Raw genomic sequence first — 25,985 nt, forward strand, 5'->3', positions numbered from 1 at the left:
GCCGCAGCGGACTAAAATACAAATACCGGCATAGCTGAGTATTAATTAATAAATTAATTTACTGCTACGGTTTACTCCGCTATAGTTGACAGACAAATATTTTTCAGATTAATCATTTAGTTTTTACATGAAACTTTATCTAAGATCAGTTTATGTCATTTGGTCGGTTTTAATATTTTTTTTCTCCTTAAAAGCCTAAAAACTGTAGGAATTAAAATACTTGAAATAAACTACTCAATGTTTATTTACTAACTGCTTCTTGGGCTTGCATATCAAGAATATTTTTACTTACTTATTGTCTCAGTTGGTGGGAAAACTACTCAAAACTACTTTAATATAAAAACCTCTAAGTCCAGGTCCGAGGTATTAGTACTTTACCTGTGTATTTCCATGTTGTGCTACTTCATCCTTGGACTTCACTACATGTCAGAGTCAAACCTTGGACTTTTTCCTGCTCCACATTTATCTGATAACTTTAGTTCCTTTTCAGAATCAGATGGATCCAACAAAATACAGTCTGATCATCAAACTTTATTGATCCCTGGGGGGAAATTCCCAAGATACCCAGCAGTATGGAAAGTACTTCAAATTAGAAGTATATAAGGTAGTTAACGTCAGCTACCCAGCAGTATATTAAGTACTTCAAATTAGAAGTATATAAGGTAGTTACCGTTAGCTACCCAGCAGTATATAAAGTACTTCAAATTAGAAGTATATAAGGTAGTTAACATTAGCTACCAAGTGGTATGGAAAGTATGGAAAGCTCATGTATTGTATCTCTAACCAGTAAACCTGCACTAAAACCTATAAGATACTTAATGAAGAATTCAAATGGATGAAAAGGTGAGACCAGTGTATTTGCATGAAATCAGAGTCGCCTGCAGCGTAGCAGAAAAAGCTTTTATTTAGTTTGCTGGCTGAAGTTGCTCAACTCAAAAAAAAAAAAACTAACAAAAAAAAAACAAAACAGAAATGTTATAGAGCGTCAACAATATGAATATAGGATCTCTCAAAGTTACAGCAAAACTCAAGAGTTGTAGTATCAGCTGTCTCCAGCTCCTGTAGAGTGCAGACCTGTGGCAAACAAAGAAAACCTTAGCGTTCTTTTCAAAGAGAAAACAGAGCAGCTGACAAAGTCTTTGCTTAGCAAATGATGCAACAGTGAGCCAATAATCGATCATTATTGCAGTGATACATCAGGGGCTGATGTCAGACTTCCTAGACTCCCTGCTCAGCGCTGCTTTATCAACACACCCTCAGTTTCTTCAGATGCATAGACACATATAACATAGAAAATAACCTTTACTGTGAGTTATTCTAAAGGAGGAAGTGCTGCATGTTTAATTCTATTTAAATGAAGGCAACCTCCATCATAAAAATACATCAAGGCAGAACGTGTGATGAACAGAGATCTCACTAATGCAGCTTACAACAGGTACCGAAAGACGGATGGGAGGTGGACAAACAGTCTTGAACTCTGGATCACTGATCCCCTTTCTCAGGAAAAGTCCATAAAGCAGCAGGAGGAAACAAATATTTTTTTTCTAAGAAAGACCAGAAACCAACAGACTTCTTCTGGAAACGATCCTTCAAGTGATACCGAAACCACTGAGTCCAGAACCAGGACAGAGCCTAAGAGGGTCAGTGAGAAAGAGACGTCAGGCTACGACCAGAGGAAAAAGTTCTGAGATTAACCAGAAATCTGAGGTTAAAGCCAGAATCATCAGATCAGGCAAAATTTGAGTTGAAATTTTAAGTCAAAATCTGAGATTTACCAACTTTCTGAAACAAAAGCAACAATCCTCTTTTCAGACTGGACTTGAACTGGTTTTAGACTCAGTTTAAACTGGTATGAGAGGAAAAGAAAAAACTAAAACCTTTCAGGTGAAATCAGAATGGACCCTTACTCTGAATCTAGAGATTACATGAAGAATTTAATCTGTAAAATCTAATTTTCTCTCAGACTCTAAAGATCAAACTCAGAACTTATTTTCTGACCTTCATCTCCTTCCATCCTCTGACTTAACACAAATACAGAAGGTAAAATACAGAATGTGGAGAAGCAGTGCAGCTGTGTTCAGGTGAAGGAGGGCGCCTCCCATCCTTCCAGATGTTCTCAGGTGGGGGCGAGGAGTGGGCGGAGCTGTGGAGAAGTCCTCTTGCTCTCCCTCAGCTCTGGAACATTTTTGTTTGCCCGTCCTCTTCAGTCGAAGTCCCGGTCCAGGTTCTCGGACTCATCGTCGTCAGAGAAGAAGTCATCCTCATCGATGTCGTCCTCATCGTAGTCCTCATGCCACTCGGGGACATACTCTTCGTCGTACTCGTCGTCCTCGTCCTCTGCCTCCTCACCGCCCTCCTCGCCTGTGTAGTTGTTATTGTCCGATTCTCCAGACTCGGACACTCGGTCCGATTTGGACCTGAATGACGAAAATGGAGTCAGTTCTAGTGCTGAGCAGTTTAATCACAAATTACACCTGAATTTAACCATTGTGATTACTTTTCTGTCACACAGGTAAATATCTAATAAATGAGGTGATGCAGACATAATTTATTATGAATAAATGAATCGGTACATACAAATATACAGAAAAATCCTACTTTTCTTCATAGTAAATACGCAGAATATCTACTGGTCACAAACCGATGTCTGATCGTCAACATGGACTTTGGGAAATAATGATCAGCTGACTGATCAACAGGTCGACTGACAGGAAGTGACTTTGCTGCTGTTTGATAATCGACACGACAAAAGGTCCGAGTTTGGGCTCATGCGACGATGGTTCTGCTCTGTCCTGTTCTGACCCGTACTCACACTTTGTTGGTGTCGCTGTTGATCAACAGGTTGGGGGTCTGAGTGGATTCTGGTTCCTGGCTGCTCTTGGACTCATAACCAACCCTGAAGTCCTGGACCAGACGGACACAGAGGAAACCGTAAGTGTGAATGTAAACGGATTCAGACGTTGTCATCTAGTTTAAATGGAGTTTTAACTGGTTCCATGATGGTTGTAGCCTGGACTCAGACTGGTTTCAGACTGGTCTTATTCCAGCATCTGAATGGTTTATAACCTACCTCAGTTTTAAGTTTCTTCTGGATTAAACTGGTTATGAACGTCGAAAACTAATTATTATTTTCAGTCAGACTAAACTGGTTTCATACTGGTTTCAGCCTTGATTTACAGTCATTACCTGGGTGGAGTGCTGCAGGATGACCAGAAGGCGATCCTGGATGCGTCGGATCAGTTCCAGTCCAGTGTTCAGGTGTTCTGGCTTCAGCAGGCGGACACAGGAGGCCAGGTCAGTGCACTGCAGCAGCGTCTCCTCTGCAAACACAGATCACACCAGTCAGACCAGTTCATAACACAGTAACATGATATATAAGATCGAGCGATGCAGAGTCTCACCCAGCAGGATCTGAAGGGCATTGGTGTGCAGGTCCAGATCCTCCGCCTGTTGCTCCATCACATCCATCTTCTCCGTCTCCTGGTTGTAGTAGCTGTAGACACAGGAGTAGGCCAGCACCTGCAGACGAAGGAGCAGGGTTCAGTAAACACATACACACACCTTCCAGGAGCAGCACAGATCGGCTGGACCAGTCTCGGATGATAATGACAAGACCTTTCGAGCCTGAGCCAGGACTTTGCAGGCGTCGATGACAAAGGTCAGCGACTTCATCTGCAGAGCTTCATTGATGGACGACACCTTGTTCTCCAGGTTAAGTGCAAAATCCTGCAACAGACGCACAAACACAGAGGCTCAACATCAGATACCAGGTGGCCTGACATCTTTCTTTGTTTACATGGTACAGTAAGAGCCCATCAGGGCTGACAGCAGGCAGCCGTGAAAATGTGTCCCCAGACACGTCACCCGTCACCCCTCATCCAGGAACAGGGTCCACCAAGTCAGGGGGGGCTTGGACTTTATAGGGCGGTGCGATCTTTATGGGGTGTAGTCTTTTTGGTGTTGTGCAGTGTTTACGGGGCAGTGTCAAGGTGGAGCTGTACCTTGGCCTGATGGTGGAAGGTGCATCTCTCATTATAATCCTGGAACTTCTTCTCTTGTCGCGCTGCTTTACTCACCTGCATAAACAACAACAACGTTCACCCACACAGTGAACCAGGTCCAGGCTTTACACTGGTTCTACAGTTTTTATTTGTGATGTCCTGACTGTTGTTTTTCCACATCACTTAATATTTAAACCGTTTCAGTAAAGTTATTCAAATCAGTCCAATGTGCATTAAAATGTCTGCGTCCAAGCTGTTCCTAACAAACTACAAATATGTTCTATGGCCATTATGACCATTCTACTTAATGCAGCATCGGTTCTTTGTTTCTCGTTCAGCTAAAAGAACAAACTAAAATACGTGTTAATATCCGATTTCCACTAGAACTTGAACAGTCAACATGAGTAATGTGAGCTCAGTCCACTTCACCTTAACCTTCACAGCAGCTGCAAATACTAATTATAGGGAGGCACCTTAGCTTTTATACTGGTTTAAATATTTTATTATTCATCTGTTGAGGTTGAGAGTCCGATTGGACTCAGTGACATGAGTCTCAGTGTGACTGCAAACAGCTCCTACCGTAAAACACTAGACTTGACTTTATTTCACTCTGTGAGGGCGACTGTTCGTCTCTGATCGCATTCATGTGATAGTGTGTGAACCAACCATGGCGGAGCAGTTGTAGTAATCTTTGTGTGTTGGTTTCCAGGGTTTCAGACACCGCCAGCAGAAGCCATGGTTACACTTGGCACAGGTCATACTGAGGACAGAGGAATAAAACCATCATCATCATCATCATCATCACCCTCATCCTCATGGTGAGCTGTGTATGAGCAGCAGCTGTAACATCAGCACGTACTGCAGGCAGCCCTCGTTCTTCTCGATCTGAGCCTGGCAGCTCGGGCAGCGTTTGGAGATCAGCTTGGCCAGGTGTTTGCTCTGAGCCTCCATGCTCATCCCTTCGTAATACCCTCCGTCATCCATCCACTGAGACATGTGGCTGCAGCTGGCTGGGTAGTGAGCCTGAGGGGGACAGACAGTCTCTAAGCACAACAGACACCATCACAGTTGTTCAGTGTTCCCAAAGAAGAGAAAAATGTTCACAGTTGAATCTGCAAGTTTGTGTTGTTCACTTTCTGGGTGTAGAAGAAACTAAGTTTGCAGAATAAAAATCTGAGCTGCTTTTTGGGTGTGTGAGTGTGTGACCTCTGACCTCGGGGAAGTTGCAGCTGAAGCAGGAGGACCAGCAGCACTTGGAGCAGGTTCCCATGCTGCCCATGTTCTCCTTACAGAGGATCTGGTCGCAGCCCTGAGGGTTGGTGCACCATGTCAGGTTGGAGCAGCACTCCACGTACCCTCGGAGCAGGGCGTTCTCATACTGAGGAGGAGGCGTTGGTTCAAGCACAGGTCAGTGTCAGCAGAAGCTTTTATGCTGAACTTTCACCTTCAAACACACTAAATTTGGAAATGTGTCTGGACCAGTCAGATGCCATGCATCTAACGGGAAGAAATTTGTTGTTTAGCTAATGGTTCCACACAGCTGAACTGGGACAGACTCAGCTTAACTGGAAAACTGGTCTGAGCCCAGTCCTGCCACTCATTTGTCAGTGCTGTTATAGAGCCGTGCTTATCTGAAAAGGTCACTGAAGTGAAACAGAACAGCAGCTGCAGGCAGCAAAACAAACAGAGATGCCAAGTTTCAGTTTGTTCTTGCTCTCTGAAGTCACATTGTCATGGTAACAGAGAGTGGAGGCAGTTACCTTGGCAATGGTGTCCTTGTCAGTGAGGATGCTGAGGAAGAAGTGAGAGGTGGGCTGAGCTTGGCAGTCTGTGATTGGACAGTTACAGTTCATGACCAGATTCTGCTCGATCCTCGCCGTCAGGTACTCCTGCCAACACGACTGTGACACACACACACACTCATGGTCAAACAGCAATCACACAACATATCGCAGTCAAAATGGCAAGAATACTGCAAGAACTGACCCTGCAGCAGTAGTGCATGCAGCTCAGCGTGGGGACCGGCTCCGTGGCGGATGTCCGGGGGCCCAGGCACACCGGGCAGGTGGACGTGGGGCTCGCTGGCGGCTGAGGGTTTCGGCACTTGAGCCCAGCGGCCATGATAAGCGCATCAGGGTCGTCGGTGTACCGCTGCACCAGCAGGTCCACGTTCCACTTACAGTGAACCAGCAGGTGCTCAGCTCGGTCCAGGTCCAGACTCAGAGTCCCTGAAACCTGCAGGGAAATCAAACAGATCATGAGACAACAGGACATGACCCCCAGACTGACAAGGACACAAAAGACTACAAACAAGATGGCCGTTCTGCCTCATGAGGAGCAGGATTACATGCGAGGTCCCATGAAGAAAATGACATGTCAGCAGCTCTGTGGCTGCTCTCTGCTGGACTGTGGAAAACCTGCTGTCGGGACCTGAATCTATCAAACTTTACTGACAGAACAGTCTGACCTGTTGGACAGTCCTCTGCATCAGCTGACGAACTTCCTCCTGCGTCATCGTCCGACCCATCGAGAACAGAACCGCGTCCAGGATAGCGTCCTCGAACAGCCGCGGCGCCGGCACCAGACTGCAACACAGAGAAGACCCCAAACATATGTGGTCTGAGTCCTGAATGCAGCTGCAGGATCTAGACTTCAAGAGTCTAACATCATTACATTTAGAAAACTCTGGCTTCACAGGAAGCTTTTAATAAAACCATTTTTGTTTGTCCTTTTATCGATCTCTGAGTATAATAACTGCAGTACCACAACTTAAACATTTACAATTTCAAATTCAGTGGATGGAAACATCCTCAGGCAAATGTCCACAGCTAAATGACATTTGACTAACACTGTTTGCTGGAGGAGGGGACAGACGAGACTGGAAAATATTAGAACTATGAATATTTTTATCCATTCATGCAGTTTGTGCTTCACATTTACATGAAAACATTTGACTGCCTGCAGTGGTACAGCCTGACCATTAAATATAAATACAGCTATGACTGGACCAAATATGCACCAGGGCTCAGGTTGTTCTCAACAAACATGTATTTGCTTTATATTGAAAGTTCTGATGATTTTTAACTTATTTCATATTTAACATTTTTAATCACTTGTGATCTTTATTATTATTTTAAAATAAGGCAACAAGCAGGGTTCAAAATTTAAATCTTGTCTTTATTTTCTGCACTAAACATTTACATTCTGGCCTTTATGGAGGAATCACGAGATTCATTAACTTGAAGTTTGGTTCATTGTGGTTTGGAGTCCTGACCAGCCGACCGTAGAAATCCGAAACTGCACTCGGATCTGTTTTTATCTGAGCAAACAGAAGCTGCTAACATTTTATTGAACAGTGCAACAGTAAGAGCTCAGCAGCTCAGATAGACAAGCAAGGAGGTGAAGGTGCATTAAAATCAGGTCCTAAAATAAATAAGTTCGGTTTAAGTGGAGCTTTGTGGTAACAGGGTCAAAGCAGCGGTATGGCCCTTTAAAAACATCATTAAATCAGGGAACACCAAAGGAAACGGGCTGGACAAACAGGAAGCCGCCATCAGTAGAAACAAGCTGCTGCTTCTTGTGTTTGAAACTAAATGACCTGAAATAACCCCAGACAGACACAATGAAGCCGTGGGTCAGAAGACACACCTGATGTCGGCCCGGCTGTCAGCAGTGGTGTCCTTCCTGATGTCGGCCCGGCTGAAGGAGAACTGGGCCTGGCCTTTCTGCGGTGTGGACGGGTCTTCGGGCAGAAACTCCACGATGTGCGGGTTCTCCTCGTTGCGGCGGATGCAGCCTTTGCTGATGACGTGCATGATGCAGGAGAGCACGTCGCTGGTACTACAGCTAAAACGGCCGGCACCCGGGGACCGAGCTGCTTCCTGTTTCTGACACGAGTCCAGAACCTGGAAGAGATCAAGGAGACCAGAGGATTTATCTGGTTTATTAACTGGTGGAATATTCTGCGGCTCAGTAACGTTAAAATGTGGAAAAACAAAGAACTATTTTTGTCAGACTACTCCTTAAGCAGCTCCATGACCTCTGACCTTGAAGACCAGGTTGTCGATGTGCATCTCCTTCTCCTGCTTCATGACGTGGACGATCAGACAGTACAGGTAGTTCCTCTTCCTTTCCAGTGTGCCCGCCACGTCCTTGTCCACATTCAGGTACGTCTGTCTGGGCAGCAGCTGCACCGACGTCGGGGCATTCTCCAGGCTGCGAGACGCCACCTGCTGGTTTAACCGCAGCACACCTGCGAGCAGACAGAGGGCCTGTCAGTGAGGAGGACTATTGTTGAAGGACAGGCAGTGTTACGTGTTCTGTCTGTATCTGACCCTGGCTGGGTTCATTCGGCTGGCTGCAGGTCAGCGGTCCTCCCTCACTGATGAGCGGCATCAGAGCCTGCAGCACAATGGCAGCAGACAGTCCTGTCGCCTGCAGCAATGCATCTACCCGAACCTCCTGCAGAGACGCACAGAGGACCAATTGTCAGTGAACGCATCAGGGGATCCTTAAAAACTGATTTAAAAGAAAAGTTGGTGCTTTTCTACTTCTGCTTTTTAGCCCAAATCCTATCCAGAGACCAAAAACCAGAAAGAACCATGTGAGCCAGGTCAGCGGTGTGGCTCCCTGCTGTGTTTTTAATAGTTTTTGGACAACAATAGAGGTCTACGGCACAGACCCATAAGCTGAACCAGGTTCTGGATTCACACACTTTGCGCTGAGGACACCACATTCATTGTTGCTAGCAGTCTCTGGATGGGATTTGGACACACAAACACACAGACGCACACAGACGCACTGGAACGATAGAAATGGGTGTATGTTACCTCATGGCTGTTGAACTGCAGCAGGATGAACATCTGCAGCGTGGAGACGTGCAGCGTCCAGCAGCCAAACTGCAGCTCAGCATGACCCAGCCACGTCCACTGCAGCCGCCGAGGCTTTGAGTGACTCAGACCGTAAATGGACTGACCTGACAGAGACACGAGTTAGTCCTGACTACAGGAAGTCCCCAGGACTCCACCACCACAGGAGAAAAACAGGACATAACAAAAACAATCAACCCCATCAGGGAAATGCTGCTCTGGATTCATTCTGGATTTGGGTTTTATTTCACTGGATTTCTCAGCTGGTCACTGAGCATGGTCCTGACTGGAGCTCTGAGGCCCAAACCCAAAGACCAACTGTATCCATATCAGAGGTCTAAACCTGAGTTAAGTCCTGTGTGTGTAGAACAATGTGAACTGGTACTGACTGTGTGTGTAGAACTGGGCGAACTGGTTCAGGTAGGAGCAGACTTCAGCTGGAAAATGTTTTGCTGGGTCATCCAGGAAACAGAGCGAGGACACGGCCCAGCAGCGTGGAGACAGAACCAGAACCTGGACCTGCGCCTCCTCCTCTGTCTCAGCCCACTCCTCCTCCATCATCTATATAAACAACACAGCTTGTTTCTGAATATGTTCAATTCCTAGATCTGCAGGAGATGAAGCAGATCCAAGTATCTCAGTGAAACCAACTTGCTACTGACCTGGTCATGCTCCTGGAGGCGCCGGTCCAGCTGTTGCAGGCGGTACAGGTGGAACTCCTGCTGCAGCTCGGCCGACTCCGTCAGGTTCTTTAACATCTGTTGAGGGAAGCGACTCGGGAAGCAGCTGCCGATCTGATCAATCACAGCGCTCTCCAACCACACGTTTCCCTGAGCAAGCAGCCGGTCGCCCAGGTAGTACCTGAACACAAAGGCAGTCATTTCAAACCTTACAAGCGTCATTCTGATGGTGTGCCTGCAGATGGTCTGGTATTGCTATGGTGATCTCACCTGTAAAAGTGTTCAAACGTATTGGCGAGCTCCAGCCCTGACAGGAAGAGCATCGGCTCCAGAAACTGCTGCAGACGCTCCAGAGTCTCCACGCTGCCGGAGGCTGCACCGCTGGCCTGGATCATCTGATCGATGTACTGGGCAAAACGCTCGCTCACCTGCACACGGCAAAACACCATCATCACCATGTGCACATCAACTACAACATGACTCTACACATTTTTACATTCAGAACATGCTTCCTATGTTAAAAAGTCATCTCAACTGTTAAAGACCAGATTTATGACTGAATTAATAATAATAATACTTTTTATTTATAAGGCGCTTTAAGAACAGCAAGAGCTGACACAAAGTGCCGTACACCAAAACAAAGAATTTACATATATATATATATATATATATACATGGATATATACACACTTACACACACATACATGAATAAGAATTTTAAGAGTAAGTTAAAAGTTTTTAAAAAAAATAAAAACAATAAAAACAGTCCATGATCATTCCATCACGCCGGTCCAAAGGCTTGAGTATACAAATAGGTTTTAAGTTGTACTTTGAACATAGCTAATGTAGGGGCTTGTCTTATGTTCAAAGGCAAATTGTTCCACAGCCTTGGGGCAGCAACAGAGAAAGATCTATCTCCACGGAGCTTCCTCCTCGTTTTTGGTACCTCAAGAAGCTGGAGGTCGGCTGATCTAAGGGAGCGGCTAGGAGTATAAGGGTGAAGGAGTTCAGTAAGATAAGGAGGGGCAAGACCATTTAAAGATTTAAAAACAAATAATAAAACTTTAAAATGAACCCTAAAAGACACTGGCAGCCAGTGGAGTGCAGCCAGGATTGGTGTGATGTGCTTGTATTTTCGCGTTCCAGTTAAAAGACGCGCCGCCGCATTTTGGACCAGCTGGAGACGTAAAAGGGATGCCTGACTGACCCCAAGATACAGAGCATTACAGTAATCAAGGCGTGATGTAACAAAGGCATGAATTACTAGCTCAAAGTGCTGCTTTGACACTAGAGGTCGTAGTTTTGCCAAACGCCTTAAGTGAAAAAAACCGGATTTTACCACTGCACCGATTTGCTTATCGAATTTAAGATCCCTATCCATTTTGAAACCTAAATTAGTGACCAGTGGTGTAAGATATGATGTCAAGGGACCTAGATTAACACCGGAAGATACACTAGAGGCACTAGAGCCAACCAACATTACTTCTGTCTTTGCCTCATTAAAATGAAGAAAATTTAACGCCATCCAGGCTTTAATGTCATCAAGACATGCGAGCAAACGTGCAATTGAGAAACCCTCCTTTTTCTTCAATGGAAAATAGACCTGGGTATCGTCTGCATAAAAATGGAATGATATGCCATGTTGTCTAAAGATGTGACCCAGAGGAAGCAAGTAGAGGGAAAAAAGTAAAGGACCCAAAACGGAACCCTGGGGAACCCCGGAGGACAGGGGAGCAGAGGAGGATTCAAAGCTGGCAAGACCCACAGAGAAAGTTCTAGCTACCAGATAAGATCTAAACCACTCCAATGCAAGACCACGGATTCCCACAACGTCATGCAGGCGGGAAATCAAAATGTTGTGGTCAACTGTGTCAAAGGCAGCAGATAAGTCAAGAAGAATAAGAACCACGGGAGATCTTTTCCAAAAAAATGTTGAGAACAGATTACTTCACGTTGGCAGTTCGTGCATGGCTCTGAAAATCGTTAGGGACAAACACAGCTGAACCAGGCGCCAGGGTCCAGCAGACTTACATGCATAGCTCTGAGGATGGAGAGCTGCAGAAGAGCAGCAGAAAAGCCGTGTCGAAGAGCGAGGACGAAAGCGGTCTGCTGTCCAAACAGTTCCTCCATGGCGTTCTTCAGCCGCAGGTACAGAGTCCGATAACGCTCTACAAAGTCCGGCAGAGTGCAGCTCGACTCCAGAAATTTCTTCACCTGAGCAGTCGGGAGAAAACAACAGATTTGAAATGTCATAATGCAGAGATGCTTGTTTATATTTCAGCTGGTTGTCAGATGGTTGTCTTACCTGGCGCTGTACCACTCCCTGCCAACAGAGGGCGATCCCAGCAATGCTGCTGCAGCTCTTCACTTTGGGTTTGGATGAGGAAGAGGAGGAGGAAGAAGAGCCTGTGGCTGTATCTTTGTTTTTTCCCTCTTTACCGTCTGGAAGAAAAATTCAAAAAGGTTCATTTTTTGAATGAAGATTGACACTGATGAATGCAACAGAAAAACAAAACGGAAATGAAAACAGCAGCCAGAAATGTAAAGATTAAGCCGTGCTTCTCTCCTTCTTTTCCAGCTGAAAAGAACCCGCCTCCGTGTCATGGCTACACTGGGAACAGGAAGTCTGCAGAAAAAATAAGAGCGAACCGAAAGAAAAAAAAAAGTCCTGATGACTTCAGGTCAATAGAGACGGGGAGGAGAAGGTGTCGCCCATTGCTGGTTTTAATCAAGAACCATTTACACCAGCAGTTTCTGGGTCATTAATAATCCTTCAGATCCAGATTTAAGCCCCTCAAATGTAAATCTGGATTTCAACAATTTATTTTCATATGCAAATATCTGCAAAACTACCATTGTAGGTGAGTGCAGAATAAACACGGTGTCTAACAAAAACACTTTTGGAACTTCTTCTACACGTCCTGCTGCCACTAAAAATTAGGGACCAACTGTGGATTCACTCACTGCTGAAAATAGCACCCAACAGTTTTATAAAAACTAAAGAGAGAAGCTGCTTCAGGCTTTTTAAAAATGAAGCTAAAGATTTACAGTGAGTCTGTTCATGGGATTTTTAAACATTCATGTTGACAGAGTATTTGAGCCACTGCGTTGCCAACAGGGGGCGACGTGGCGACTTCCTGTCCTCATTTGGACATATGAAATGTCACAGAGCAGAGCGTAAAACAAGCAAAAAGCAGCAGAGCGGCCTCTAAACTCAGCTCTTACTTACTCTTCAGCTCTTTGCTTCTGTTGAGACCTTCTGGAAACAAAATTAAACTCTTTAAACATGGAGAAAGAAGGTAGACAATTCATAGTTCAAAAAATAGTTCACTAACACTTGACAGCGAAGGGGTTTATGGGTAAGCTTAGGTTGTTAACGGTTGCAGACAGTCCAACATGCACATCTCCCAAATCTCAACTACACACTGCACAGAACTGCACACTGATTGGTTGATTCAAATTTTCACAAATTGTCTTCCACTCCAATTTTCTTTTCCTGCCTTGTGAGTGTCCCTAAGCCAGAACGTTAACCTAAATATAAATGTGACACGTTCCCATAAGTGCAATAACGCAAAAGTCTAAATTCAGCTTGACCCGCTGAAATATCAAATAAGATTAAGATGATTTTTAACTGAACAGAAAAGTCTGCATGGTGTCAAACAAACAAAGCTAATCTATACTTTAACTTACAGTGACTATCACCTGGACTGATGAGTTACCAAATATTCCCCTCTGAAACCAAAAGCTCAGGAAAGCTATGAATCAATACGATCAAAGTCAGAGAGAAATGTATCTGTGGTCATCATCTGCTTTGTTTCTCCGATACAGTAAAATGTTGGTACAGGAATAAACTGTTTCACACTGACTTGATTTCACAGGCGGTTTCAGCTCCTCGCTGTCCGGTCGGCTCGTGTCCACGTGGACCAGAAGGTGCGTGAGACGTCTCACCCTGGAGTTAAAGATGGCCGCCCGGCTTTTACAGCGGCGAGCCGATTCGGCATTATCCAGGTACTCACTGAGCAGCCAGGACAGAGGGCTGGCAGCCGAGGATTCTGGGTAGACAGAAGAGTCCCTTTTAAACCATCACGCTGAGGAGGCCTCTAGCACCATGAGGATGTTGGGTCCAGACCAAGTTTTAGGGTCCAGCTTAGACCAGAGCAGGTCAGAGTATGGGGGCGGAGATGTACCTGACAGTGTGATGCTGCGTACGATGGGGGTGATCAGAGCCTCCCAGCAGGTTCGTCCCAGAGCTTCAGCCGCCTCAGCATCTGGCAGGAAACGATCTGCAAACATCTGCTCGTGCCTCAGAGCGCTGTTCAGCCTGAACACACAGAGTTCACGATGCGTTGAGCCTCACAAAGACAAAGAAATGGAACCACAGGACAAAGGTTCAGTGTTCTCATACTTGTTGAAGAGCTGCAGCAGCTGCGTCTTGTCCTCCATCACCTCCTGACACCAGGTGTGGGCCTTGGTGCTGTAGAACAGGTAGGTGCGACAACACAGCTGCTCCTTAAACACCGGCCAGAAGGTCGGCTTCGGACCCAGAACCTCGAACCCGTGGACCCGAGTGTCGATGCCACCCTGTTCAGGGAGATTGGGGGATCAGGGTCTAATGGGAGTACGTCCGGCTGATGCAAACAGAGCTGAGCTCAGAGTCTCACCTGCTGACACCTCTTGATCCGTATCTGGATGATGGACCAGAACCTGGTCATGTTCTCCAGCAGAACCACGCGACTGGCTGAGGGGGTCACGTTCACCTGGGCAGACACAAACACATCCTCACCTGAAACCTTGGGACTTGTTAACCCACATCAGCCCTTCATAAGGCAGGCAGCAAAACTAAAGGAAACTGGTCCCAACCAATCACGGACTCATCCCACAAACAGTTTGTCTAAAAAGGGTCAGCCCTGATCCAAAGTACTGGACTGTGTTATTACGTCACACACTACGTGTTTGTATCTGACGACCATCAGCAGCAACCGACTCAGACTGGAGCAGACTAGGTCCAGTCGGTCGTCGTGTCCCCACCCAGCCTTGCTCCGTCAGTCATTCAGGAGGAGACTCACCGTGTTAAGCTCCGTATTGATGTTGGTGGGGTCGTCTCCTCCCAGGACCAGGATCCGGGCCGGCATGTAGCTGGAGTCCTCACTTGCCACCAGGATGGCCAGTTGTCTGCCAAAGACAGCAGAGACATGAGTCACCAGCACCAGTGTCACTGAGATTTTGGATCAGTACTGCACACAGTGACACCTACCTGATCACCACACCTTTGTGCATGTAGATGTTGATGAAGTGTGAGCCGGTGCAGCCGTTGGACTCCCAGTAGGTTTTGGGGTTTTTGTCTGTCAGCTTGTTTGCCCGATGGTGATTGGACGAAACCTCCACCTTCTCCCAGCACTTGTCCTCCTTCAGCTCCACACTGGAACCTGAACCGAACACCAGTGACACCAGCACAGGTTATTTACATATTCCGCTCAGCACTGGCTGGTGTGACTGAAATGTGTGTTTGAAAAGTGTGCTTTTGTTTCTTGTCTGCATCCGTCTGGTCCCACAGGATGCAGACGGAAACAGGCAACGGGTAAAGGTCTTTAATTCTGTTATCACATGTTAAGTCAACAAACAGAAACCCTGAACCAACCCTGGCAGAGATTCCGGAGGAACACGTCGAAGAAGGGAATGTTGATTGGCTGATGGCTGCGGCGATGTTCCTCAATCTGACCCAACACCATCTAACAGGAAACAGGAAGTGGTGAAGCATCACAGGAAGTGTTGTTCATTGTGAGTCTGCTGTGACCAACTCTGCAGACTTAGACCAAAGACTAACATACATTCGCTTTAATGTGGTTTGGCTGTGGCTGTTTTTATAGGGCGACCTTAGTGCTGAACACACGGGATCCAAACTAATTCCTGCAGCACCACAGCTGTCAAACATTTACTTATTGAGTTAATCTGATTTTCTTTCTATATTTAAACACAAATGTAATAGAGACTTCACTTTTTCCAAATTCTAAATGACCAGTTTAACCTCAGACTCTGATAATAAAACTACATGTATCAGTGCTGAGCAGAACATCGTGAAGGACTATGTGTCTGTCTGAAAAATGACCTGCAGATCTGCCCGGCTCACGCCTATGGGTTACCTGGATGCACCCTGCCAGGACACTGGTGGTCATCTTCTTGTAGAGGCTGGCGTACTTCTCACAGTCTGTGATGAGGTCTCGGAGCTCAGTGACCATCAGCAGGTTTGTGCTGTGTTTGTCCAGAGCTTTCACCAGAGCCTCCTTGGTCCCGAGGCGACACATCACCACTGCATAGTCTTTGTTCAGGGACGCCAGGCGATATAGGAAGCGGATGAACAGCTGGACCACCTGTGGGACCAGTCACAGCAGGTTAATGTGCATCAGTAGACGGGCGTTTCTGTCAGATCCTGGTGTGGGAGTGAGTGTGCAGACCTCTCTGTCATTGATAAAGGCTGTCATTGAGGACAGGCAGGGCTCGATGCTCTCGTGCCACGGCAGCACGTCCTCCTGGTAGTTGTCCAGGAACTTGTTCAGGATCCTGCAGAAGCAAACAGCCAATCAGAACAGCTCCACATCATCATCATCAACGTGTTCACTGGAGTCAGAGGTCACAGAGGGTGTGTGGCTGTGTTGGGTCAGTACCTGAGGATGGACAGTAGGACAGCCCTGTCGGCACGGTGCTGTTCCATCAGACGAACCAGATCCTGGTACGTGTCGCGACTGTGGGTCACCTAAACACACAAGCAGCAGTTTGTATTTAAAATATCTGAGATTTCTTCCTCTATGCCGTGCAGCAGGAAGCTCAGTTTTGGTGCCAGTACACCCAGCTCTGCACACCTGGTTGCGCTGCTCCTCCAGCTGTGAGGTGTCGTCACACAGCAGCTGCTCCAGGGTCTGGATCACCTCTTTTGTGGCTGTCAGCTCCTTCAGACTCACCACCAACATCTGCAGCTCCGTGTCCTTGAAGTCCAGCTGCTCACAGCTCTCTGCTGGAGGAAACACACACAAACAGAAACACAGCAGCTGTATGAACCAAAGCTGGGCCAACACACTGAGCCAGACTCTTCTTTCCAGCCCTGTCACTCAGCCACGCAGTGACAGGACGACATACTGTTGTTCACACAAAGACACAGCCTGAGGATAAATGTGTGTTTCCATGTGTTGAAGGATTCAGTGTGAGTATCTAAAGCAGATACAGTAAAAAGAAGGTGGGGTCAACCCTGATTAAAGTGAAACCAGGTATTTTCAGACCTGCCCCTCCGGTCACACCTTTGCTCTCCAGCTTGTGCACCATGGAGATGTGGTTGAGAGCGATGATGGCGAGCATGGACTCCGTCCGGGACAGATTCAGACACTTTCTGAGCACAGTGGTAACGTCACAGGCTACCAGCTGTTCCGCCAGGCTCTTGTGGCTGGAGATGAGCATGATGATGACCAGGAGGCCGTTACGCACCGACAGCATGCAGCTGCACAGAGGACCAGCCGTCAGTAAACAGGAAGAGAGCATCAGGGACAGCCAGGCCCGAACCTGCAGAGCACACTCACCCTTTAGTCTGGAGCATGAGGTCGATGGCGGCGGGGATGGCTCCCAGCAGGCCCCTGGAGCCTTCGGGCGTGGCTGAACCGATGCTGGCGAAGATCTCCAACATCATCTGAGTGCCAGACTCCGACAGAGGAAGACTGCTGCACACGCTGCGGATGTCGTGTTTACTGGCTCCAGTGATCACCTTCAGAGTCTGACACCAAATGACGAGGACACAGCTCAGACACACTAAGATCCCACAGACGGCAGCTTTAAATACATGCACAAATGATTTCTTTACAAGTAGGAATTTCTAAATCCTACACAAAACCTTTTTTTTGTTTAAATGTAGAAAACAAGTCAAGTCTCCAGCAAACACTTTGTACATAGAGACTAAAAGCACCGACACTGCATCCACCTCTTTGAAGAGGAAACAGGAATTCTGTCATGTGATGTTTTTGTAGTTTTGTTTTTTTAATCCCTTGATTGACAACAACCTCAATTTCTTTCTGTTTTCATCCTGTGTCTGATTTTTCTGCTGAGTCAAAGTAAAGCAAACTAAAAAAAAAAAACAAACAAAAAAAAAAAAACATTTAGTCTAATCAGTCAAACAGAAACTAGATCTGGATGGATGTGCAGAGGTCTCTCACCGCGAGCGCCAGCTGCTGGACTTGCGTGATGGAGGAGAACTCCTGCATGCAGGACAGGACGGCTTTGACTCCGCCCTCAGTGGCGAACGAAACTCTCCACTCGTATTTCAGCATGAGCAGGTGTGTGAGCCTCAGTGTGCTGATGACCACATCTTTAGACGACGAGCCCAGCAGCTCCACCAGCAGCTTCAGCACTTTGTCCCTGCCAGAGGATGGAGGAGGAGAAAGTCAGGCTGCACCTGATCCTGATCTGACCGTTCTGACAGCGCTCGCACACTCACAGATCGCACAGGAACTGGATCTAGGACTACATATGCATGTGGCCCAGATCTGATCTGAGAACATGTGGTTTGGTCTGTTCACAGTCACTAGGAGGGAAAACATCATCTGTGAAACTGCTGAACTGGTCCTACGGCTCGGGCTATTTACTAGAACATAGCACAGCTCGGGGTCAGAGGTTGCATGTTCTACATGTCTGCCTGAACTACCTGAGGGCTTGTGTTTCCTGGACCCCTCCAACCCGTGTTTTTCCTCACCGCATGGTCTGGGCAGAGTCGCTCCTCATGGAGTTCTTCTCCTGGACCGCCTTCTCCTCCAGCAGCCTGGTGATGAAGAGGATGGCGGCCAGTTGTTGGGCCTGGTCCGAACCCGAGCCCCCCTTCTTCAGGATATCCACCACCTCCCCCAGCTTCTCCAGCACCATCTTCTTGCCCTGGACCCGTGGATTGTTGAACACTACAGAAACAGATCTTGGCTCCATCACCAAAACAAAACCACTTCCTGTCATATTTATTAGGAACCCCTGTGTCGGACCCAGTCAGTTTATTATCTTCTTTTTACCAGATGCCAAATTATTCTGTTAATAATAACAACATGTGTTTCTTTCAAGTGGACTGACTCAAGTACTGGTCTGATTGACTCTGGTACTGAAACAGCCCCCACCCCCAAGGAAGTCAGCCCCACCTTTCATCCGGTCCTCCAGGTCATCTGGGTATTTGCTGTCGTCTTCTGAGGGTAGCTCACTCTCCGTCTCCGAGCTGCCAAAACCTGAGTCTGCAGGAATTTCCTTCTTCGCTTTCTTTGAGACAGAGCCCATCGCTGAGGAAGAGGAGGCAGAGGCCGATGATGAAGACAAGGCACTCTGCCCACCCCCTCCTGCTCCACCCCCTACTCCACCCAGACCGGATGAAGCCAGAGAGCTCTCAGCTGGAAGAGGTGAAGAATGACAGAGGTCATATGTCATATGTATGAAGAGATCTGCAGGATCTTCATCACTCATCTGCTGATGTTCTGGCTTTCAGGCAGGAGGTTTGAAAAATGTTCTCCAGCTTAGCATTCAATCTAAATTCTCTGGAATTCAAAAATGTGAGGCCAAAACGAACCAGGACTGTATACTCACCCAACAGCTCCTCGTCCTCCAGACAGCCTCCTCCTCTGCGCAGGTAGTGTTTGGAGAAGGCGTGGGAGCACAACAGGTCGCTCAGGCATGACGACGGCAGCTTCTGTTTCAGGTAGTGCAGCAGCTTCTTGGCCACGTCTCCAGGGACAGAGAGGCCAATCAGAGCCGAGTCATCCAGCTCCCTGTCCTGCAGGACCCACACAGGAGGAGGATTATGGGTCTGGACTGGGTCTTGACACATAACAACACAAGCACCTATCACCAGGTTCTGCATCTGAGCATGTGCTGGACAAAGACTGAGAAAGGAGGACTACAGGAAACATCAGCACATGGAGAGCTGGAGTCAGAGGCTCACAGAGATGTTTCAGTAAAGCTTCACTATAAGACCCTGGAGGACCCTGTCAGAGGCCTGAGAACACTCTGCTCTCTGTGCGTTACCTGGTCGTCAAGGCTCTGCAGCAGGATGCTGTTGACCTCCTGCTGCTGCTTAGGCTCCAGTTTTTTGATGAAGAAGAGGATCTCCCACCACTCAGCTCTGCTCAGAGCCACCGGCTCCATCTGCAGACCCTCTGACAGGTACGGCAAAGAATAGAGACCCCCGGGAGGCTTCGAGAAGAAAGTCTGACTCACTGAGGGACGAGAAGAAGAAGAGCGTGAGTGACACAGAGGGATGATTTCTTAGGTGTCAGGAGTCAGGAGGCTCACCAGCAGTAAGTTTGAGTGCCTCCGTCAGGGATGATGCTTTCTCCTGCGTCTCTTTCTCGGCCTGACTGCTGCTGCCGGTCCCCAATATCTCCACCATGTGCCAGTGGACCCAGTAAGTCCTAGACAGTGAGTTCCAGTACACCTGAACAAGCACACACACAGGATCAGACCCTGCATGGAGTCTAAAAATGAAACTGAATCTGAACTTGAATCTGAACTTAACTAACTAACTGACTGAGAGAGCGAGAGAGTGTGTGTGTGTGTGTGTGTGTGTGTGGCCTCACCTGAACAGGTGGAGAGCCATCGTTGCTATAGCGAAACTCTCCTTCATCCCCAGCATTCACCTCCTCGTAGTCCTCCAGCATACGAACCATCATGCCACTCTTCAGGTTGTCCTGAACATACTCAACATAGGATGAGCGGCTGGCGAAGTCAGAGCGCGTTTTGAACCCGTTTCCTGTCTTCTTCTTTGGTGGTGCAGTGATGGGCGCTGCAACAGTGGAGCTAGGGGTGAGAGTGATGGGGGAGGCACAGAATCGAGGCTGGAAGATGGACCTGAGCACAGGGTGCTGTGCCTCTTCCCCCTGTTCCTCCACACAGATTCCACCTCCTCCAGGGTGGTGGGAGGAGCCGTCAGGGGGCTGGCGGTTACGGTCCCAGCCCATCACTCGGACCAGTTCTGATATCAGATTGGCCATTGCCATGGTGAACTCGAACTCCCGCTGGAGCCTGAGTTGCTCCGTCTGGTGGGCGGTGCTGGCAGAGGAGGTGGCAGGGGAGGGACTGGCATCCTGCCTGTCAGAGCTGGACTCGGATCCCGCCGTGCTGAGTTTGTCCATCAGGGATGTGACGCACAGGTAACGCTTGACCAGAGAGAACAGCAACTTCCCTGGAATCTGAACACAGACACAGAAAACATGGAAGATGCTCCAGCAGGTGATTTTCCACAAAATCCCTCCAGAGACTAGAACATATGACCCAGTGCAGCAGTTTGGCCCATGCCTGAGGTTTTAACACAGATCAGTGAGCTGTAACGGGGACCAGACTCGCACACATTGATTGTTGCTGTTAGTCAGCGGCCTGGGTTAGCCAGTGGAATGGCCAGTGTGGACAAATCAAGGTTCATCTTATCTTGTTAGTCTCTGGATGGGATTTGTGCAGAATCACCAGCCATCTGCTATAAAAATCCTGACTCGGATGAACTGGTCCTTTTCACACACAGTTGTCTGGTCATGGTTCGGGTCTCAGCATTGCAGCATGTGTTTACCTGTGGCAGGTGAATCCCTTCGAAGGAGATGCCGTGCTCCTCTGATGATGTGGTCTCAGCAAACAGCTCCAGCAACGTGTAGCGGTTATCGAAGTCCATGTGCTGCTCGATGCCGTCCTGCTGACTGAGCGACAGCAGCACATAGGCCCGACTTCCTGTAGAGGACACAGGACCCCATCAGCACCTCCACATCTGCCTCCTCGTCCTCCACACACACACACCTGCTGCCTGTTTCCATCAGTATCATGTTCCATGAATTTCACTACATCATTGTCTGTGTTCGGTCACATTTCAGCTTAACCAAGTTTTCCGCCCAGGCCAAGATTTCCCCCAGTGTCCAGTGCTAACACAGAAACAGAGTGAAGCCAGTTCAAGTGCTACCTCTCTGGAGAGAATCTGGACAATTCTCCAGCTATATTAAAGAAAGAATCTATGGACACCATCTGTCAACCGCAGGAAAATTTATGACACTATTCTTCTATGTCATGGTCAGTTCACTGGTGCTAGTTTGGAGAAATCTCTTTTTTGATTACTCTGATCTTAAGAGACCTCGGTAAGGTCTAGACACAGAGCCAGCTGTAACCGCGGTAACTGTATGGGGCAAAATTAGAGATAGCTGTAACTGAGTTAACCGTGAGTGGCAAAGGTTGAGACGGCTGTAACCACGGTAACTGTAAGTGGCAAAAATAGAGATGGCTGTAACCGCGGTAACTATACGTAGCAATAACGGAGACAGCTGTAACCACGGTAACCGTATGCGGCAAAAGTGGAGACAGCTGTAAGGACACTGTTACTACTGTCCTGTAAAACTTCCCTCTCCTTTGTTTATGTCAAATATTTATAGCTCGTCTCTCACTGTGTCCACAACAGTTTCAGGGCAGGAATCCAGGGATCTGAGTCAGGTGGAAGGAAAAATCTGAGCTTGGAAACTTCAGCTGTAATGTTACCACCATATTGGTACTGATAAGGAGTGAGCTGCTGCTGTGTTTAAAATGAGTGAGTGTTTAATAGAGGATCTCTGCAGAAGCTCCATCAGCTGAACACTCCCACCCAGTCATACTACCCGCCTCTGCACAGCTGAATTCTCATTGGTACAAAATGCCTCCAAGGATCTCTCCCTGAAACGCTCTCACAAATAAATCACAGATTATTAAGTCCAAGTGAGAGCTCCCCACTGGCATCATGCTATCAGACTGTGTTTGCTTCCTGACCTCAGCCACAGTGACTCATGGGAAAAACTTTTAGCTGCTCCTCACAGGATTTTCTCCAAAAACTAAGAACTGACTCCAACACAAATTGACACAGTGACCGAAGTGTCAGAGAAACCTGGACACCCACAGAGAAATTTCTCCCACAGTCCTGAACAGAGCTGCAAACTTTACTGATTTATGGACTGATTGATTAATAATAAAGTAACCATTATGTTGATCAATAAAATAACAGGTCTACTGCACCTTGCACACCTTTATTAAAAATCCACTTAAAACCAACTTTGAAGCAGCTGAAAACATTTGGATGAGAAAAAGATCCAGCACAGTCCTGCAACCCTGATTATCTGCTGGAAAACAGGTCTGATCACCTAATATTGATTAAATATGGATCTGATGCTAAACACATGGGGGTCAGAGAATAACAAACACTACACATCAAAGTGTCAACTGTCGGACCCCGTGTTCAACACTGATTACCTAAAGTTCTGATCTTGCTCGTTTTGCAGTGAGCACAGGTCTCATCTCAGGTTAAAGGTTTTTACCGATAAAGACCAGCATGTTTCAAACTGCGCTAACAACCAACAATAATGACTACCAACGAGGCCGATTATTGATTAACGAAACTTGTACCCCTGTAGCTGAAGATCAAAGGTCACTACCACAAACACACACACACACGCACACGCACGCACACACACACACACACACACAGCTGTGTGCCTCCCCTCCTCCCTCTTCTCTTCTCCTTTCCTCTCCCCCACTTTCCTCTTCACCTCAGCTCATCTCCATCCCTGTAACCACAGCAACTGCACACAGCTGAAGATGCTGGTTACCTGCGTCGTGTGAGGCCAGGGCTCGCAGCATCTTCCCGGCGCTGCGTCTGGTCTGTGTCTCCTTGTTACACAGCAGCTCCATCAGCAGGTTGAGGGCACCCGTCTCCTTGAAGACACCAACCAGTGAGCCGATGCTGGCGTAGGCACTCAGCACGTGGATGGTGTGCGTGATGCTGATGGAGAAGTCGCTCTTCTTGGTCATCTGCTTCCTGGCCCGACGCACCAGGTTCTTCACGTCCTCCTTCATGTCCGACAGCTCCACCTCATCAAAGGTGATACCGGACGGGAACTCGCCACCGCTCCTCTGGTCTCCGCCCACAGTCTCGCCACCATGCTGCTTCTCCTGTGCCTGCAGGGGGCGCTGAGAGTCCGTTTTCCTCTTGCCCAGGAGGGTGGGGCAGTTGGCGTACACATCCTCAGTTGACATCCACATCAGGATGTTCTCCGGTTTGGTTTCTCCTGACGTGGAACTGCTTGACCCCCCCACTCCAGAGCTGCTGCCACTTGTCCCACCCGCCTCGCTGGCCCCGCCCCCGAAGCTGGAACCATCATCAATGGTGATGAGGCACCAACGAATCAGGTACTCAGTCTGGCCATCATGGGTGCGGCGCTGCCGAATCAGCTCCTCGGGATACGCCTGAAGCCTCGGGCCAATCTGGACCAGCAGGTTTCCATTGCGGCGCTCACCCACCATGGTCGCTAAGGAAAGACAAGTGAAGGGAGAGAGGAGACAGGAGGAGAGAGATAGAGAGAGAAAAAAAAGTCGTTGACATTGGGTTTGTTTTTAGGGAGTTTGCTTCTCACAGGACAAACATACAAGACATGAAAGGTTTACAGTCTGAAGCATCTAGGCAGACGAAACAACACACTTAAAATTTCCTCAGCAGCAAAAACATCAATCAACATTGAGTATAAGAAGAAAACTTTGACACACAGAATCAATGAGTTCAATTGAAGGTGCTCAGACATTTTTTTACTGAACATACCACCTTTACCAGCTCCAACATTAAAGTGATCAACACAATAATCCATCAATAATTAGAATCCAATAATATCAGATCCATTCATGTGAAATGGGTCATTCTGCACAATGAGTACTTTTACTTTGGATACTTCAAGTACATTTGGATGATGATACTTTGGGACTTTTTCTGCAGTAACATTTGGAACAGAGGAGTTTTACTCTGTGGTATTACTACTGTTACTGCAGTAAAGGGCAGGGTAGAAACTGGTGGTTCATAGTGTAAATTTAGATTTTCAGTTTCATTTTCTGTTTGCACGCATGCTTCTTCTTTCTCTGAACATCACATGTCCTGCTGCTGCAGCTCGGCTCCGTCTAAACCCTGGTCAGGCCGGGACTGACCGCGGAGTCTGTACCGCTTACCACTTAGAGCCGAATCCAGCAGATACGAGACCTACATGTGTTTCCTATTTTCAGCACCAATTTGTCTGTTATCGACACTGTGGAGATGTCACCGAGGCGGTGATTCAGTTCCAGTAAATAGCCCAGTCCCTGGTGTCACCTGAACGCAACAGATAGGAAGCTAAGCTAACGTTAGCAGCTGCTCTGAGTTTTTAGTTCCCACCAGGGAAACCTCGTCCGCACTTTAACTCATTAACTACGTTTCTACTCGATAACCAGCTAATTAGTTACCTATCCCTCGTACCCGACTTGTTTACTTCTTAAATCGTTGTTGTTAGCTAGCCATATGCACTCCTCACAGATCACGTCACACCAAATCCCATTTGAAAATCTTCAGATTTTAGGAAACATCGATCGTCGGCCCCAGTGACACACCTTTGAATATCAATGGGGGGCGTTTGGGAATCTTTAAGAAGCTTCTGGCAAATTCGGCTTGAACATTTCGGAAGGTGATTAATCCTGATAAGGGAAGTCACTATCTAACGTTATACTCTGCCCCCGTGTGCGCTCCGACGATAACATCGGGACATTACTGAAAAACAAACAAATCCGCTTTTCAAAGTAATCCACAGTCGGATTAAGTCCTGTGGGAGTTTCTAAATGTCCCGAATTGAAAAGTGCATCCCTTGCTTCCCTAAAATAACTCAAACGTGATGTTTACTGTCATATACCGGTGATTATCGGTACAACCGCACTGAGTCAGCAGGCGTGGAAAGGCAGTTTGGTGTGTCATTCCCTGCACAGGCGTTCGATACTTCCCGGGGTGCCGTGTCCGGTAACTATGGACGGGCCTGCTCAGCTCCGCGTCCGGGTCCGCCGGAAAAGCGGCTACGCTGAACAAACAGCTCAGGTGGGTCCGGCTTACCTGCCGTATCGCAGACTTTCCCCGTGGTTTCTGTGTTCCCCCTGAAGCGCAGTGTTCTTTTACGCCCTAACGTGTCGTTTCCCAGCCTGTTTGTTTTCTCACCGGAGCTGAACCGCGTCACGGTGCACTTCTTTTTCTTCTTCTACTACGTCAACCGCTCGAGCTCTTCTTCTTTTTCTTCTTCGTTGTGTCATTTGGCGGATCACAAACCTCCATAAGAGGCGCATCCCGCCGCCTGCTGTTTCAGGGCGGGAACGACAATTAACTTATAGAGAATATATATATTATATATGTTATTCATGTTATATATATTAAAGATATTATTCATAAACATATTATTCATATTATACATGTTATACATGTTATACGTAAAGTCCTGTGTAATAATAATAAACCATTTATTGATATTATTATTATTATTAGTCATTTCCTCTCCTCTCACCTCTCACCTCTCCTACTTCCTCTCCTCTCCTCTCTCCTCTTCTCTCCTCTCCTCTCTAACCTCCCCTCCCCTCCCCTCCTCTCTCCTCTCCTCTACTCT

At 47.3% G+C, this 25,985-nt stretch overlaps 1 protein-coding gene across 5 annotated transcripts; it reads right to left on the minus strand.

The window, feature by feature from the left end:
- Positions 1-1,554: 1,554 nt before the first annotated feature.
- On the minus strand, positions 1,555-25,597 carry cul9 (cullin 9). Of its 5 annotated transcripts, none has more exons than XM_026309084.1 (45): positions 25,445-25,597; positions 23,157-23,855; positions 21,113-21,267; positions 20,130-20,741; positions 19,846-19,987; positions 19,579-19,769; positions 19,141-19,327; positions 18,705-18,839; positions 18,278-18,476; positions 17,742-17,943; positions 17,115-17,305; positions 16,839-17,035; positions 16,407-16,558; positions 16,212-16,300; positions 16,002-16,107; positions 15,690-15,917; positions 15,188-15,278; positions 14,804-14,975; positions 14,616-14,721; positions 14,211-14,306; positions 13,955-14,130; positions 13,737-13,870; positions 13,416-13,601; positions 12,779-12,808; positions 11,855-11,991; positions 11,581-11,763; positions 9,820-9,977; positions 9,532-9,730; positions 9,259-9,430; positions 8,831-8,976; positions 8,336-8,462; positions 8,048-8,253; positions 7,650-7,906; positions 6,469-6,586; positions 5,988-6,236; positions 5,762-5,902; positions 5,215-5,379; positions 4,861-5,024; positions 4,668-4,761; positions 4,002-4,076; positions 3,616-3,726; positions 3,402-3,519; positions 3,187-3,320; positions 2,813-2,904; positions 1,555-2,417 (listed from the first exon to the last, which is right to left on the minus strand). In XM_026309084.1, exons 2-45 carry the CDS (start codon positions 23,848-23,850, stop codon positions 2,204-2,206), a joined length of 7,731 nt encoding a protein of 2,576 aa, XP_026164869.1. In that variant the 5' UTR covers positions 23,851-23,855; positions 25,445-25,597; the 3' UTR covers positions 1,555-2,203. The 5 variants fall into 5 exon arrangements, with proteins under 5 accessions (XP_026164869.1, XP_026164866.1, XP_026164867.1 ...); XM_026309081.1 differs by having other exon boundaries at positions 16,407-16,555; positions 18,705-18,947; XM_026309082.1 differs by having other exon boundaries at positions 12,779-12,805; positions 18,705-18,947.
- Between the last annotated feature and the right edge of the window lie 388 nt (positions 25,598-25,985).

The sequence above is a fragment of the Mastacembelus armatus genome, chromosome 15, assembly GCF_900324485.2.
Source record: "Mastacembelus armatus chromosome 15, fMasArm1.2, whole genome shotgun sequence".
NCBI lineage: Eukaryota > Metazoa > Chordata > Actinopteri > Synbranchiformes > Mastacembelidae > Mastacembelus > Mastacembelus armatus.